Source organism: Podarcis vaucheri, assembly GCF_965113315.1.
Source record: "Podarcis vaucheri genome assembly, chromosome: 8".
In the NCBI taxonomy this organism is placed as follows: Eukaryota; Metazoa; Chordata; class Lepidosauria; order Squamata; family Lacertidae; genus Podarcis; species Podarcis vaucheri.
The window spans coordinates 66292024-66308212 of NC_138766.1; the positions used below are offsets into that span (position 1 = coordinate 66292024).

General features: G+C 42.4%; 1 protein-coding gene across 1 annotated transcript in view; it reads left to right on the plus strand.

The window, feature by feature from the left end:
- CNBD1 (cyclic nucleotide binding domain containing 1) overlaps positions 1-16189 on the plus strand; it is a 141252-nt gene that overhangs the window by 12993 nt on the left and 112070 nt on the right. The window contains exon 4 of the mRNA XM_082233666.1: positions 1460-1618. Within this exon, the coding sequence (XP_082089792.1) occupies positions 1460-1618 (159 nt within the window). The remainder of the gene's footprint in view (positions 1-1459; positions 1619-16189) is intronic.

A 16189-nucleotide genomic window follows, 5' to 3' on the forward strand; every position in this document is an offset into this window, starting at 1 on the left:
AGCAAGTTTGATTAAACCTGGGCTACTCTTCCCATCATCAAGACCTGGGAAGGTGAGGTAGATAACTGCAAGGCTCACAAGCTGGGACTTGTGTTCTGTGATTTTATAGGCTGATGCCATTTTAATCCATACTAAAAGACCAAAGCAAAAGAGAAGCTCACTTTCAACTGGTGTATAATTATAATTAATGCTGTTCCAACATGTCCTTTTGACTTGAATTTGCTATTTGATTGTCTATGTGATATTGTATTCAAATGCTTTCTTTTTTAAAAAAATCCATCTGATAAATTTATCAGTGCTGCAATAGTAGCAAGAGTAATCTGCTAACTCAAAAGTCTACTGCAATAGCATAGCAGATACGAAGGAAACCTACACTTGAATTTTGTGAAATACGTAAATGTTTATGCTGGACCAAAGGAAGAGAAATTGGACTACTGTTAGATGAATTATAGAAAATTCTTAGAGATATAAACCTATAAGCCTGCCTTATATTGAGTCCATCTGCTGGTCCATCTAGCTCTGTTGTCTGCTCTGAGGTGCCATCTGCTTTTACATTCAAAGCAATATCATGGCACTTGAATTCTGGGAACTATAATTTGCTAAGGGTGCTGAGAGTTGTTATGAGAACCCTGTTCCCTTTACAGAACTATAATTCTCAGAGTTCCCTAGAAAGTGAGTGATTATTAAACTACTCTGATTTTTGTAGCATTGTGAGGGGAATGGGTGATCACCTGACAACTCTTAGCAACCTTAACAAATGACAGTTCCCAGGATCTGCTGAGGGATGGCACGACAGTTTGAAGTAGTGTGATACTGCTTTAAACATATAGTGAAGATGGAGTCAGACTAGCAGCAGATCTCCAAAAGGGCAGGGTTTCTCAGCTTTGCTACCTGAATTCATTTTCTTCTTCTTTTAATTGGAAATGCCAGGGAATGAATTTAGGACCTTGTGCACACAAAACACACACTCCACCACAGAGATATGGTTCATCCTCCAAAAGGCCAAGTTCCTGTTGGTGTTCCACCAGCCTGTGGGGAGTTGGAATGTGTGAAATGCCCCTGAAAAAAGGTTGCTAACCATGCCAACATTATTTTGGCTTCCCTCAAAATTCTTCAGATGATTTGCATAAGAAAGAAACACAACATTTGCTTCAGATTTTGCTTTGGGCAAAACCCAGTGATAATGGAGTGATGTGCAGAATGCCTGGAAAAGTTTTGTGTCTCTTACTTAAACTCTTCTGGCTTGCCTCAGAATCCCTCAGAAGTTTTGCCTGAGGAGGAACTCCCAATTTTGCTTTGAATGATTAGTAACATCTCTGTGGCAACCCTTGGTTCCTCACAAATGCTGTGGTATAAGCATGTGAACCTATTAACCTAATAGATCCTGCCCTATTTTCCTAGAAGTTACATGATGAGTTTGCTCTAAATCTAACATTCTGTTTCTCCTTTTTGTCCCTAGGTTACATTCCTGTGAGCTTGGCAAAGGCACTGTACCTAGCAAAGGTTCTCACAGCATATCCATCTATTTAGCTTTGATTAAAAAATGCCAGAAGGTACGTTCTGGTTCTCCAGAATTCGTAGAGAAGTTGAACATCCTAATAAAGATACTCAGGAAGATGTAAGTATTAAATTCATTCTTGGTCTTCTGCCCTTTCCAGCTCAGTTCTAAGGTCTTTCAAATATACATCATGAACTGGCCTGGAAAGTTAGCAATGAAACTTATATGGCAGGGATAGGGAAACTGTGGCCCACCAGATGTTGTTGGACTCCAATTCCCATCAGCCCTGGCCAGATTGCCAGTGGTCAGTTGTAGTCCAGAAACATCTGGAGGGCCAACCCTGTTGTAGGGGTATATTCTTGTGGATGCATCCTAATCACATTGCTTTGAATGAATTGCTTAGCCCATGCCATCTTCTAGATGGTTCGCCTTTAAATGGCGCTGTGCACTTTGAGGCAGGGATCTCAAGTGCTAAAGCTAGCAAATGCATTATCATTCCAGCAAAAGAGCTGTGTTTTGTTTTAGGTTAGATTTTAAGTATTAGTAGCTAACTCTAATCCTCTACCCAGGCAAAGTGCTTTTATACAAATTTCTACTTTGTCACCTTTGCTAATTTATGTCACTTTAAAGTTCCATGTACATTGAGGGCAATATGTTGTTATTTACAATCAGCCCTATGACTTGAGCAAGAGATGTTGAAAAATGCGTAGTTATAGTCTCAGCCGCAAGGCACTTGCTTGGGTGACACATATACTAAAATTGGAACGCTAGTGAGGAGATTAACTTGGTCCTGGTGCAAAGATGACACACAAATTCATGAAGCATCCTATATTTTTATACTGTCTGAGAAGAAAAGCAGTTACCCCAGTGTGTATGCCATGTTCCCATGAGCAATGTTGGTGTGAAGCAGAGCTATGTACCTCCCTTGTGGCTTTTTAGAAGGCTGATAGGGCAACCCTCACAGGAGAGGATCCAAAATTAGATCACCACTGTTTAATGAAGTTAAGCAGCCAAAGTGTGTGGAGACATCTGATCAGGATTGTGACACTGGATGATGGACAGTTACCCTTTCCCCCAAGATCATGGTCCCAAGGAAAGAGCACCCTGAAAGCTATTTGCCCTACAAGGGGGGGGGGGACCTGTAGATACAAGCATTGTCCTCCTTGTAGGGCAAATAGCAGTTTGGAGGGCGGTTTTAACCAGGAAAGTGACACAGGGGCATCAGGTGTTAAATCTCCCAAGTCCTGTTAGATCTCACCACTGCCACAGCTCCTTTTCCATTGTTAAAAAGTGGCAGGAGATTCAGTCACAGGTCTCAAGCCCCGAGAGACATTTTTTATTGTGCAAAGCCTTTGATGGGATGGCATGACTGCCAATAGGAAGTATCTGTGTGCTCTTGTTTGCTGGCTTTTTTGTGGCATTCATTGTCTCATTATAGCTGAGCAGTTTTCATGATTTTAGTTCAATGTTGTAGTAGGATGGTTTGAACAGTTTGCTTGCATTCTACTATGTTATGTGAGTTGCCTTTTGATATGTTGGGGTCTGAATGTGGGGTGGAAATATATAAGTAAAGAATAATGGTGAATACACAGTCATGATGGTTCCACCACTAGATCACACATCTATGCCGACTAGATGATCAACTTTGCCCTTAGATCTGATTCTGAATAGTACTATATCATGCCATAGCTCTGATGTCATTTCCTTTTATAGGTGTTTATTCTAACATTTGTCCTGTCCTGTATATGTTGTAGCATCACCAGGGCTGTCTTTAGCATATGCGGCACTGGGGTGGAAAGATCTGCCCACCCCCCACCCCCAGGTGCACAGGGGGGCAGATCCGGCCGACCACCTCAGCATCTCACTGGCTCGGTCGCCCCCAAACTCGTGGCGCAGAGCTGCCCGCAGCAGAAGAGCCCACTGCGGCACTCTGAGTGATGGGTGGGCTCTTCCCTGGACTCAACTCTCGGGCCCCAGACTCTCAGGCTGGCGCACCTGAGAGCCTGGCACCTGAGTGCCACGCACCCCTAGCGCCTATGGGTAAGACTAGTGAACATCACTACCTGTGATTCTTGAAGGTTTCTCTCTCTCAATATTCTCTCTCAACTGTAAATGACGGAGCAATCTCTATTTTCATGCTTGCAAGTCATGTTGTACTGTTTAATTTCCAAATGTTAATTAACCTGCCCTCCAGTAATGTCAGCTGCTGTTGCTGCCACCACTGCTGCAGCCAGCTTGTCTGTCTGCCTCGGTGCCAGCGGTGGGGGAATGCTGCATCAGTCTGTCAGCACTTGGGCACATATGTTGTCTCCATGCTGTGCATCAGGTTTAGGTGCCAAAATAAGGTGTTAACAGTTATTAGGTCTGAGTTTGAGATCGAGGGTTTGGGGGTGGGGGGCTTGCTGAATGGTGGCTATGATTATAGAGGCACATGACAAGCCAGAATGCATACTCCGCTTAATCTCAGAACTGTGCTACAGCTGTCAAAGGGAAGCCAGTTTGAGATTCCTATAATTCAGTTAAATGGGGATTCCTCCCCCCCAATGATAACATACCTAGCCTATTATATCTATTGGAATTGAAATTGGCATTCTCTTTACTTGCCCTTCCTTACCCTATTTCCCTGCTCACATTTTTTAAAATACTATTTTTCAGTAGGAAAACAATTTATTTTCTGCGCTCCTGAATTTATATTCTCATGAATTTAGATTCCGAATTTATATTATATCCTGAATTTAGATTCTGAATTTATATTCTCACAAGGTGCGGTGGAACCATAAAACCACAGATCTAAAACTCTGGGTTGGAACCAGACTTGTCTTTCCATGTGTTTCCATTTATGGAAGGAACCTTGATCCACTGGAGGAGACGTGAATAAGGCTCAGGCATAGGCAAACTTGGCCCTCCAGATGTTTTGGGACTACAACTCCCATCATCCCTGACCACTGGTCCTGTTAGCTAGGGATGATGGTAGTTGTAGTCCCATAACATCTGGAGGGCCAAGTTTGCCTATGCCTGATATAGCTGAGTGCCACCTTCTCCCTGCAGCAGTCATACTGTTGTGTGTGTGTGTGTGTGGGGGGGGTTCTTTGACCCTCTGAAGCAACCCTTGTGGGAGCAAAGGAGGCTAAAGGAATTGGCCAAATTTACTTCTCCTTTCCTATGGTGGAGAAACTTGTGGGTAGAGTTCACCACAGTCAGGATCCAACCCAATGGCTCAGAGACCGAGTACACATCATATGTTTAAAAGCATGTGTCCACTCCCTTTAATAATCCTTGAAAAGGTAGTTTACTCCCCACAGACCTACAGTTCTCAGCACCCTTAACATATTACAGTTCCCAGGAGTCTGGCAGAAGGTGCTTTAAAAAAGAAAGAAACAGATTTGGTCAAGTGAATTGCTTTTTTTAAAAAAAAATCCAGAAGTCGATTTGAATCCCCTCCCCCAACCATCTTCTCTACAGAGATGAACTCATAACTAGCTGTGAAGAAAATTCAGCTTGAGCTTTCAGCACATCTTGTGCTGCAAATTCCCTTGCCTCATCCATCTGCCAGAGAATTTCAGGCCCTCCAGAGAGTGATGCCTGGAACATGATTTCTTCCCTGCTCCCATCAATTAACAGGTTTCCCTCTGAGAGTATGGTGGAACTGAAGATAATTCTGCTTCTGTGCCATGTAGATGCAAAGTTTTTTCACACACACACACAAAAAAGACTTCAAGGAGTTTTTCCTTAAAAATAAGAATGCTGTAGCTTAAACTTGGATCAATTTTATTTTATTTTTTTTGCTGGAGTTATAGCATTTAAAGGAACAAGGTGTTCCACCAAGGAATCCTTTTTGTTTTAGGATTTTGGGATTGGGGTTTTTGAAAAATGCAGATAGCCCAAGGAATGGATGGTCTGTGGGTGGTATCCAATGACTTCCCCACCCTCACCCCAAATGCTCCCCATGCAGTGGCGTAGCGTGGGGGGTGCAGGGGGGGCTGGCCGCACTGGGCGCAACATTTGGGGGTTAGGGTTAGGGGCGCAAATCCACGGGTTAGGGGGCACAAATAACTTGCCTTGCCCCGGGTGCTGACAACCCACGCTACGCCACTGTCCCCATGCCCCCCATCTGCTCCAAATAATTGGGGGAAACCCCTGTGCAGAATTAGGTGGGGCACTGTTGAAGAGAAGGTGCTGCCCTTTGTCTTCCCCCCATCTGTTAATTCTCTCCCAGTTTATGCCTTAATCAGCAGGGGGGCTTAAAAACAAAATTCGTGTGAATTCACAAGTATTCTGGGTGTATTTTCTCACAACATGCATTTCTAACTATATATTTTTTTCACAGTTAGCATTTCTAGATACATTTTATCCCCAAATACACATTTTTATGTACATTTGGTATGTTTTTGAGCAGAGAGCTACATCACAAAATTTAGAGAAGGGCATATTCTGAAGGACAACCGTGTTCTGATTGGCACATCAAGTCAGGAGTAATAATAATAATAATAATAATAATAATAATAATAATAATAATAATATATTATTTATACCCCACCCATCTGGCTGGGTTTCCCCAGCCTCTCTGGGCAGCTTCCAACAAAATATTTAAATACAGTAGTCTCTGGGTCTTTTAGGTTTGTACTGGAGTTCACCAAAAAATGAATTCTTCAAGCATTATTTGATAGCCTTGAGAGGAATAGTGCAGGACCATGAACAGCATTCTGTGATTTCAAGGTTCTTGTATTTATTTATAAGACCTTTAACAACTTGGGTGCAGCCCTCAGGGACTGCCTGATTCTGTAGATCTGGGGCTTTTTTCAGCCAGAACCCACTGGAACTCAGTTCTGGCACCTCTCAGGTGGGCACCATTGCCATGATAAGAGAACAAGGGAGGAGTTCATGGAGAGTTCTGGCACTTCTTTGTCTAGAAAAATAACACTACTTATATCCCTGCTTAATCACTGAAGTTTTTTGGGGGAAGTCACTGTTAGTGGTCTTCCATGGCTCAGATGCATAGCTTGGAACCACAAGAAGCTATGCATTCGGAATTGTGGACCCAATCTTGTTGCCATACAATTGAGGTCCAGTAGGCCACCTCCCTGCAGAACCTCTGGTGCTTATTGAAGACTTCTTTAAAGCATTGCAACCAGATTATAGTTTTAATTCATTTTCAGTCTCACTGTATTGGGTTTCCTGTGCAGCACTTTAGAGACTACTGCGATTAAGCATATACAAACCTTTGAAATAAAGTAAGTAAATGATTTCACTGCATACCTGGAGAGAACTTTGGAAGCATCTCATATAGTTTTGGTCTCTGCTGAGCTCATTTATCTGGATTCTTTTTGGGTCATTGAAATGAATGGGAAGACAGTGGAAAACATTTCCTACATTGACACTTCTGGTTGCAGAATAGAACAAACACTAAGTTTTGTAATAGCAGAGACTGTGTGTGTGTGTGTGTGTGTGTGTACGTGTACAGTATTAGAGCAACACCAGTATGCAAACTATCTTACATACTAGTGCCAAACCAAGACAGCTTCCACCCAATTTATAGTAGAAATGGGAGTTGCGACAGAAAGCAGCAGAAGTAATGTAATTTTATGCATGCTTGCTTTACTTACTATCAGTGGCTTTCCACATTATTCTTTTCCTATTAAAATAAAAGCAACTCAAGAGTAACATGCCTCCAATTGGCAAGCAACTTTTGCGTCTCCAGTTGGCAAGAGCTTCTGAATAACAAAACAATGCTTTTTAAAAAGTGATTATTTCCAGCGGTAAGGTAGCAGACATGGATTGCTGGGTGAGGTGGAGTTGCTACACTAGTTTCCTGGGGGGCCATTTCCTTTCCCCTAAGCGTTTGTAACCCAGGACAACTTTGCTCTGCTCCCCCCAAAAGGAGGCCCTGTTTCTCACATTGTAATTCAGAGAGAACTGGCAGCCGAAGAACGTGGTCCTTGCATGAAAAAACACAAACAATGCTTTTTGTTTCATGACATTCCAGTGACTTTTGTTCCAGCCTTTCGTATGCAAAGAATTGACTTCAAAAGGAACCCATAATTACTATATTGTATGTCTTTAATCTACAGGATGAAAAAAAATAATACATGCCACCCACAAGATGCTGGCTAGGGGAAGCATTATTTTTTAATTCCTTTAGAATTTATTCCGTAATCAAAGGAGAGAGGTTTAAGAACAGCATGAGAAAGAGTCTTTCATATTTTATCCCTGCAACACTAACATTTTGTAGTCTATTATTCTGCAATGATAACAAGACCCTTTTGAATTGTTTAAAATTTAATTGGCCAAGTTATTAAGCTGTGAAAATCTTTCTCTCCATAGTGTGGGGCAAGTGAGAGTTGTAACTCTGGGTTCAGCCATTTGAAGCCAGCTGGAGAGGAAGATTAGTGCCATTAAAATAATCACTTTCTCACATTAAAAAAATCTTCTACGGGCCCTGTGTGTGTGTGTGAATAGAGCATAAGAAGAGTCCTGAGGAAACAGTCTAGGTGCCCATCAACATTAGTCCAGTTTCCTACAGTTATAGCTCCAACCTTAAGCTCAGAGTCAGAGGAGGAAAGGATGGACTTTGATAATCTTTGGTAACATGAAAGTCCTGAGCGAGGCCAAAATCTGGTGCCCTCAAATTGATCTTCTCAATTATGGATCTTCTCAGTTTTGCACACACACACACACCCCCGGCTCAACGTCCTATGCAGGAGACTGCCTTTATTCCCATTTTAAGGGATGGAGTAGGGAGTAAATAGAAACAGAGGAACATAGGAAGCTGCCTTATACCAAGTCAGGCCATTAGTCCATCTAGCACGGGTACTGGCTGCACTGACTGACAGCAGCTCTCCAGGATTTCAGACAAGGAGAAGAGTTTGGATTTGATATCATGCTTTATCACTACCCTAAGGAGTCTCAAAGCGGCTAACATTCTCCTTTCCCTTCCTCCCCCACAACAAACACTCTGTGAGGCGAGTGGGGCTGAGAGACTTCAAAGAAGTGTGACTGGCCCAAGGTCTCTCAGCAGCTGCATGTGGAGGAGCGGAGACGCGAACCCGGTTACCCAGATTACGAGTCCATTGCTCTTAACCACTACACCACACTGGCTCTCCCAGCCATACCTTAGAGATGCAAGGGGTTGGATCTGGGACCTTCTGCATGCAAAGCAGGGAGGTCTTTTAGGCAGCAGCTGTGTCAAAGTAGGGATGGGAGAGCAATTCCATTCCATTTGCATTCTGATGCAAAGTGACTCACTTCTCCCAAACAATACATGAACTGAAACACAGCTATCCTGTGAAATTCAGCTCCTCCAAATTTTGTGATGCAATTCTCCAACCCCCAAAACATGTACAGTGGTACCTCGGGTTACAGAGGCTTCAGGTTACAGACTCCACTAACCCAACCCAGAAATAGTACCTCTGGTTAAGAACTTTGCTTCTGGATGAGAACAATAATCGCGCAGCGGCAGCGGGAGGCCTCATTAGCTAAAGTGGTACCTCAGGTTAAGAACAGTTTCAGCTTAAGAATAGACCTCCAGAATGAATTAAGTTCTTAACCCGAGGTACCACTATACTGAATAAAAATCCACATGCTAGGATAAAATGCACACATTAGTGAATGCATATATCAGTGAAAGCAAGCATATAGAATTGCATCGTCTTAGGGGCAATTGCTTGAAAGAGTGTATATAAAAGATAAAATTTATTTTAAAAAATGCATATATTAGGGGAATTGTGCATTAAAATGCTGATGAATTTTTATGAGGACTTCTTTAAAAATTGTAAGCTCCTGCAGAAATGTGGAGAACTAAATTTAAGACTGGAGAGTTTTCAGGGGATACAATGGTTGTTGTAATAAGAATAATGAAGACTTTGGGTTGTATCTGTTATTCATCATACTCACTTATGGCTAACTTAAGTTCATTAATTTCAGTGGCTGAGTTGAACACAACCTTTAATAGCCAAAATTTGAATGTAACTTCAGCAGTGAAGTGGATAAAAGCTTTTCAGCTTAAAGCAAAACCATTCCTGACATTCAGGACTGCGCCACTGGTATCAATAACTATCAAAAATATATAAGAGCATTCACAGAGACAGACAAAAGTAGAATTGCAAAGATAAATCAAGATCTGACTTATCCAGAATGAATAATATCATGACAAACATAGTCAACTTCCAAAAATCATTCACCACAATTTGATATGCAGTGCCAATGAATCCATTCAGAGCAAAGTACGTACAGAATAATGCTTTGAGCTTCTACTGAAATAAGTCTCGTGTAGCAGAGTTTGAGCTTACAGTTTTCCATATAGAACTTTTACCTTGACTTTGGGGATTTGGATGATGATGTAACATTATTTCGACAGGGGCTTCTGAGAGGGGGAGGGAAAGTGATCTGTAGCTGCAGGCCACTAGAAGTAGCTCTGGCAGCAGTGGCAAGTTCCTTGAAACACATCTGCAACCTTCAAATCAACTTAAATCCTTCCCCCATTTTGCTGTCTGTGAATGTGGTGGTGAAAAGGAGGTTGTTTTATCTCAGCATCAACTTTAACAGATTAGCCCAGACATAATTCTAGTTAACACTAGATATTACAATATTGCAATACATAAGACTAAAGAAAACCCAGACCATAAGACTGAACCAATAAATAACGAAACCTAGATTATGTACTCAGTTTATTTAGTTAGTTCTTTAAGCAATTCGTATACTTCTTAGTCTCTAAGTGGTTTACAATACAAAGAAATAAAAATCAATTAAAACAACTAAATTAGCAATTAAATTGCCTATGGGAATAAAAAAAAGTACTCAGCAGCAGCTGGAAGTTCAGTAGGGAGCAAGGGTCTTGTTAATAAACCATTTCTGGAAAATCAAGACCGTTCTTTTAGTACTTCTCATAATATAAAATGCACAAGAATAGTTCTAGAGACTCTGAAATAATGTAAGCACCAACATTCCTATCAAATACAATTGAGAAGACCATAATCCTCTAGAATTGCCATGTAATCATGAAATTCCTAAACAGTGATTGACACTCTTTGCAGAAAGAGGCTTGGGATGGGAGATCCGGGTGTGAAGGCATCAGCAGTTTCTACGAAGGAAAAGGATAATGATGATGTCTCTAGAATTGCAACTATGAAGCTGTTGCCCTTGCTATGCAACTCCATCCTTTTCAAGCAGAAAGAAACCACACAGTACATTTTAAGCAGCCCTTATTATTGCTGCTTTTTTCATTTCATTTGCTTGCCTTTAATCACATTTCTCTTTCATCTTTCAAGCGGCGCACAGGACTGGCAGATTCTTATTAGTGATTTCACATGTTAACTGTTGTCAAGCGTGCAGCTTTTCTCTGAGAACTGGAGCAGATTATGCAGAGGGACTGCATCTAGCGGCCGGCACCTTGTAGGCACTGTGTCACATCCAGCCTGTGTGTGACCACCAGTTGACCCACCACTCAATCTTTCTTTTCTAGTTCATTTATTTAATGAACTGATGTGATTTCTTTTTTTATCCGCTGTTGCATTTAATACGGCTTTGCTTTTAGTGGCTTTTGTTGTAAACAGATTTTGAAATCTTTTAAATGTTTAATAGTAGAATATTTCTATTTAAAATTATCACCTCCATATCTCCTAAAGCTTACCTGCGGGGAGAAGCAGCACATTGGTATAGGGCAGGGGTCAGCAACCTTTTTCAGCAGGGGGCCAATCCACCGTCCCTCAGACCATGTGGTGGGCAGGACTATATTTTGAAAAAAATAAATGAACGAATTCCTATGCCCCACAAATAACCCAGAGATGCATTTTAAATAAAAAGACACATTCTACTCATGTAAAAACACGCTGATTCCCAGACCATCCACGGGCTGGATTGAGAAGGCGATTGGGCCGCATCCAGCCCCTGGGCCTTAGGTTGCCTACCCCTGGTATAGGGGGTTTAGATAGAGTCTGCTAGGCATACATTGGGAGAAGGAAGGCATTTCTGTTGTAGTTGGGCTGCTGTCAAGTCTTGCTGCAGGTTGAGGGTGGCCCATCCCATTTTGCTACCAGAGGCAAAATGAGAATTGCTGTCTCCTGGCCCTCCAAGTGTTGCTGACTAGCTTCCCCCCAGGAGCGCGGGGAAGTTGAGTAGCAATCGACAGATATGAATGCCCTGGCTCTTGCCAAACCTGGTTTAAAACTTGTTGGCCCCATGTTGGCTGAAATAAAGTCTGAGTGTAAGTCACTGATCAATACCTTCCTGATCTCTTCCTGTCTCTTGAATGTAAAAATCTTGCATTACAAACCCCAAATAAGTTTATAATCCAACTGGGATGTGTTCCAGCCCACAAGCATGTTTGAGAGCATTGGATGGGGTCATCCAACATGAAAAGAAAACCAAAGGAATTCCTCCTTTTAAGCTGATGCCTGCTGAACATATGCATCATCAAAAAATGGCTCCCCCCCCCTTTCAAATTTTTTTTTCCTCATATGCAGGCCTGGCATCAGGGTTAGGGGTCATTGGGCCCACACCCCTGTAGTGACCTACTGCTAACCCGTAGACTGCCCCTTCCCAAAGCCCATCCTTCTCTGCATACTTACTTCCTCTGCTGTCTAAACCTTTGACCATTTATGTTTGACTCTATTTGTGCATCTTATGAATAAGCTTTGTAGTCATTTGCATTTTTAGTGCTTCTTGAACAATAGTTTTCCATTGGAATGGTGCACTGAATCCATTTCTTGGCTCGGTAGTAGGTTAAGAAAATTGCATTCCATTTGATTTCTGATGAGGTGTGAACTTTGCTCTATCCTTAGGTGGTATCTCTTTATTTCCCCCTATTGATCAGTGCTATCTTCCCCAAATTGCTTTTGAACTCAGTGGTGTTTCATTATGTGTAAAGAAGCAGTTTTTATCAACATTTCCACGTCCATGTAAAAGACAAATATTCACTGTTCAGTTCATATAATCATTCTGTTCAGTTTGTCCTACAATTCTGTTGATGAGTCAATTTTGTTGTATTTATTTTTTTAAAAAATAATACTGCTAAAATAGCATGTTAAGTTATAATCAGACCCTTTTGATAACTTTGAAAAGCTCAGGGGCTGTTTGGTCATTTGAACCCCCCTCTTTACACTCTATCATGTGTCAATAACATTTTCCTCACCACCATCTCAACCAAAAACAACAACGTCAATAATAAATACACATATAATCATTTCGAAAGCTGCCTATATTTAATATCATAAGTACATGGGAAGTGTCTGCTGAATCAGGCCAACTGCCCATTATAGTACAGCATCTTGTTTCAACAGTGGCTAAGGAGATCCTTAAGGTCCACAACCTGAGCCCAATAGCTCCCTCCTTACTTATGTTCCTCAGCAACTGACATTGAGAGACCTGCTGCCTCAGACAGTGGAGGTAGAACATGGTCATCATGACGAGTAACCAATGACCAGTCAGAAGTAGCATGTTAAGATTTTACATGTCTAAAATTGAAAGACCAAAAAATTACTTGGTTGGCTTTTCTTGCAATGTGTCAAAAGGTAATCCAGCCAGGCTAGCTTCCTGATGCGGTAACAGCCTTGGGGTTGGGTCATTAATAGAACAAAGGAAAGGAAATGGGGCTTTGTGCAGGACAACAAATGGGTGGGGGCCCTCCTTCAGCTCTCAGATAGTAAGAAGGACAAAGCCTGGGTTTGAGGGCAGAGATTGTGGTTATGTGAGCTAGAATCTGGAGAAAAAACAGGCTCAGGTTGTATATAAGGTAAAGGTAACCATTAGGTCCAGTCGTGGCCGACTCTGGGGTTGCTTTATTGGCCGAGGGAGCCGGCGTACAGCTTCCAGGTCATGTGGCCAGCATGACTAAGCCACTTCTGGTGAACCAGAGCAGCACACAGAAATGCTGTTTACCTTCCCGCCAGAGCAGTACCTGTTTATCTACTTGCACTTTGACGTGCTTTCAAACTGCTAGGTTGGCAGGAGCAGGGACCGAGCAACGGGAGCTCACCCCGTTGTGGGGATTTGAACCGCTGACCTTCTGATCGGCAAGCCCTAGGCTCTGTTTTTTAACCCACAGCGCCGCCCACATCCCCAGGTTGTATATATGTGTAAATAAATGATATTTTGTAAAGACATCAGTCTCTGCTGTGCCTCATTCCCAAAAAGGAAACACAACCCTGGGTAAGCATGCCCAGAAGCCCTGGAATTTTGTACCACTTGGAGAGTGGGGTAGTGTGCAACAATATGTACAAAGGTTGCATTCAAATGTGACAATGCATGACTGATGTGGAGACAGTGGAGGAAGGTTAGATTTGTTGCTTGTGGAAATGCCAATTGTATTCTTCTCTTCATGCAGTGGTCTGGATTGGGTTGAATGGATAATGCATTCTGGCCCAGAGTCATGGGGAATAAACTGCAGAAGGGGCTTAATTTCCAAACTGCAGAACCACAAGATAACATAGCAATAGCAGCAGCCCCATGTCACCATGTTCTATAGCCTGCTTTGTACAGTGATTAATCCAGCCTTCCTGAAATTCTTAACAATTTTCAATGTTTATAAAAAGATAACCTTCCTTGATCTATACATAGGCAGCTTCCTATTTGTACTGTACCAGGATGGGGCTAGCTTCTAAGCATTTTGATTGTCACCTGTCAAAGTATAATTCTGGCACTTTGACAATGTTTCTGCATTACCTATCAGTGTGGGCTCTTGTAACTACTTACTTATGCAAATATACACTACTAAAAAGATAAATTTTGTTAGTCAAATTGTAGTTCCAGAATCAAATTAACATTTTAACCACCTTTTTATAGGCTGATGAATAACAAACAGTTTTAATCATGCAGCAAGTTGAAATTCATAACTACTGTTCTAATTAGTGAACATGTTTTCTTAATGTGGCTTGGTGTCTTAGGCGTCTTAGAAAAATCAAAGCAAATCTGTTTGATCACAGTCCTCTCTCTTGTTTGCTTTTCTCCATAGGCTGTAAGATTTAGTCAGTTGTCAAGTCAGAGTCACCATCATGCAAAACTTGCAGTCATGATGTCAATATTGTTTTCTTGGGAATCATTTCTCTTGGCCTGGTGTACAAGAAATAAAATAAACAAGTGGTAGCCCCCAGGAAAATGTGTGTGTGTGTTGGGGTTGCCATGTGTCCTCTTTTTCCAGGACACATCCTCTTTTTCAGGGATATGTAAAATGAGAGTCACCGTAGCGATGCATAGTTAAAAGTAGAAGTTGGCAAATGCGTCCTCTTTTTTGCTCTTCAAAATATGGCAACCCTAGTGTGTGTAGATGTTTCCATCCTCTGGATTTGCCCAGTGTGTGTAGATGTTTCTATCCTCTGGATTTGCCCAGGCAGGCACATTATGTGACCCATGATAGCAGCAAAATAACCAGACTGTACAATGGTGATGGGATAAAATCAGGCCAAATCTTTATTGACAGCAGCAGGCAGGGCAAGGGTTGGCATGGCATTGTGTCCCAGGAACATTTCATCATTCCACAAGCCTCATGTTGATGGAATGGATCCACTGGGTTTGGCTTGCTCCAAACCTGTATGATGGGAGTTGGCCAGTGTTGAACCTTGCCGTGGTGCAAACCAAGCAAGCAAGGTCTCACTGGGGGGGGGCAGGGAGCAGATTCCAACCAGGCAGATACTGAACCCACGCTTGGGTTTCCCTCAGGCCCCTTATGGAGGCCCCCTGTACTATGTTGATCCTGCCCAATGCCATTTTCGCCCACATACAAACCATGTTCCTCCACCTAACAAAGGAAAGTCATAATTTCACTTAGGTAAAGGCGAACCCCCCCCCAACCAAGTGCCAATTGGGTTAAGGGGGGGGGGATTCTTTTTGGCTGTCAACCAGCGACCCAAAATTGCTCAGTGTTAAGTTGTGGGTGAACATATCAGATGACACAGTGATTCTTCAGATAGCTCTTGTTTATTCACAGGCCAGAACAGAACTGAACTGAACTGAAGGGTTCAGCCAACCTGCTTATATAGAGCTCAACTACAAAGCAACAGTAACAACTTTCTGTAACTATCCAATCACTGAACGTCACTTTCAATTCCTTATTTGAATATTCAGACCTGAGTGAAAACTATCTACAGTATCCCCCTGCTGGCTCAGGGTGAGAACTTCAGTATACAACACTCAGTGAAGATTCTAACCCAAGGGTGGGTGTGCTGGAAGCTCGCAATGCAAAATGGCTGTGATCTCCATGTGAAGCAGATTTATATAGGCTTTCCCCTCCCCTCTGCAGCAAGGGCCCATGGGACAGCTTTTTCCCATGAGCCCATCACACAGAGAAGATACTGCCCAGTATTTTGGTACAATCTATGGGCCACAGTACCACTGGGCAAAGGCGTCCTGTGCTCATTTGGCACGAAACAGGGCTTACCCCAAGGGCTATTTCTCAGCCTTGGAAGGTATGGATTGTGGTGGCCTTCAGAGTTTTGCCTTCTCAGGTGGGGTGGCTGTTGAGAGCAGGAAAACCTTTCTGCCTGAGGAGGGCAGCTGGAAGCTCTCAAGGCTCTGGTTATCAGCTAGCTCAATCCATGCATTCAAACCATTGCTTTTTTGGGAAAGGTGGCTGCTGCAAGGGAAAACAGCCTCTTCATCTGAGAAGGGATGGTTAAAATGTGGTGATACTGAGCAATGGCAGCATGGCCGACCAGCTCCTTGCATTGATCTCTTTCTGCTATCTCACACTCTTTGTCTACACTG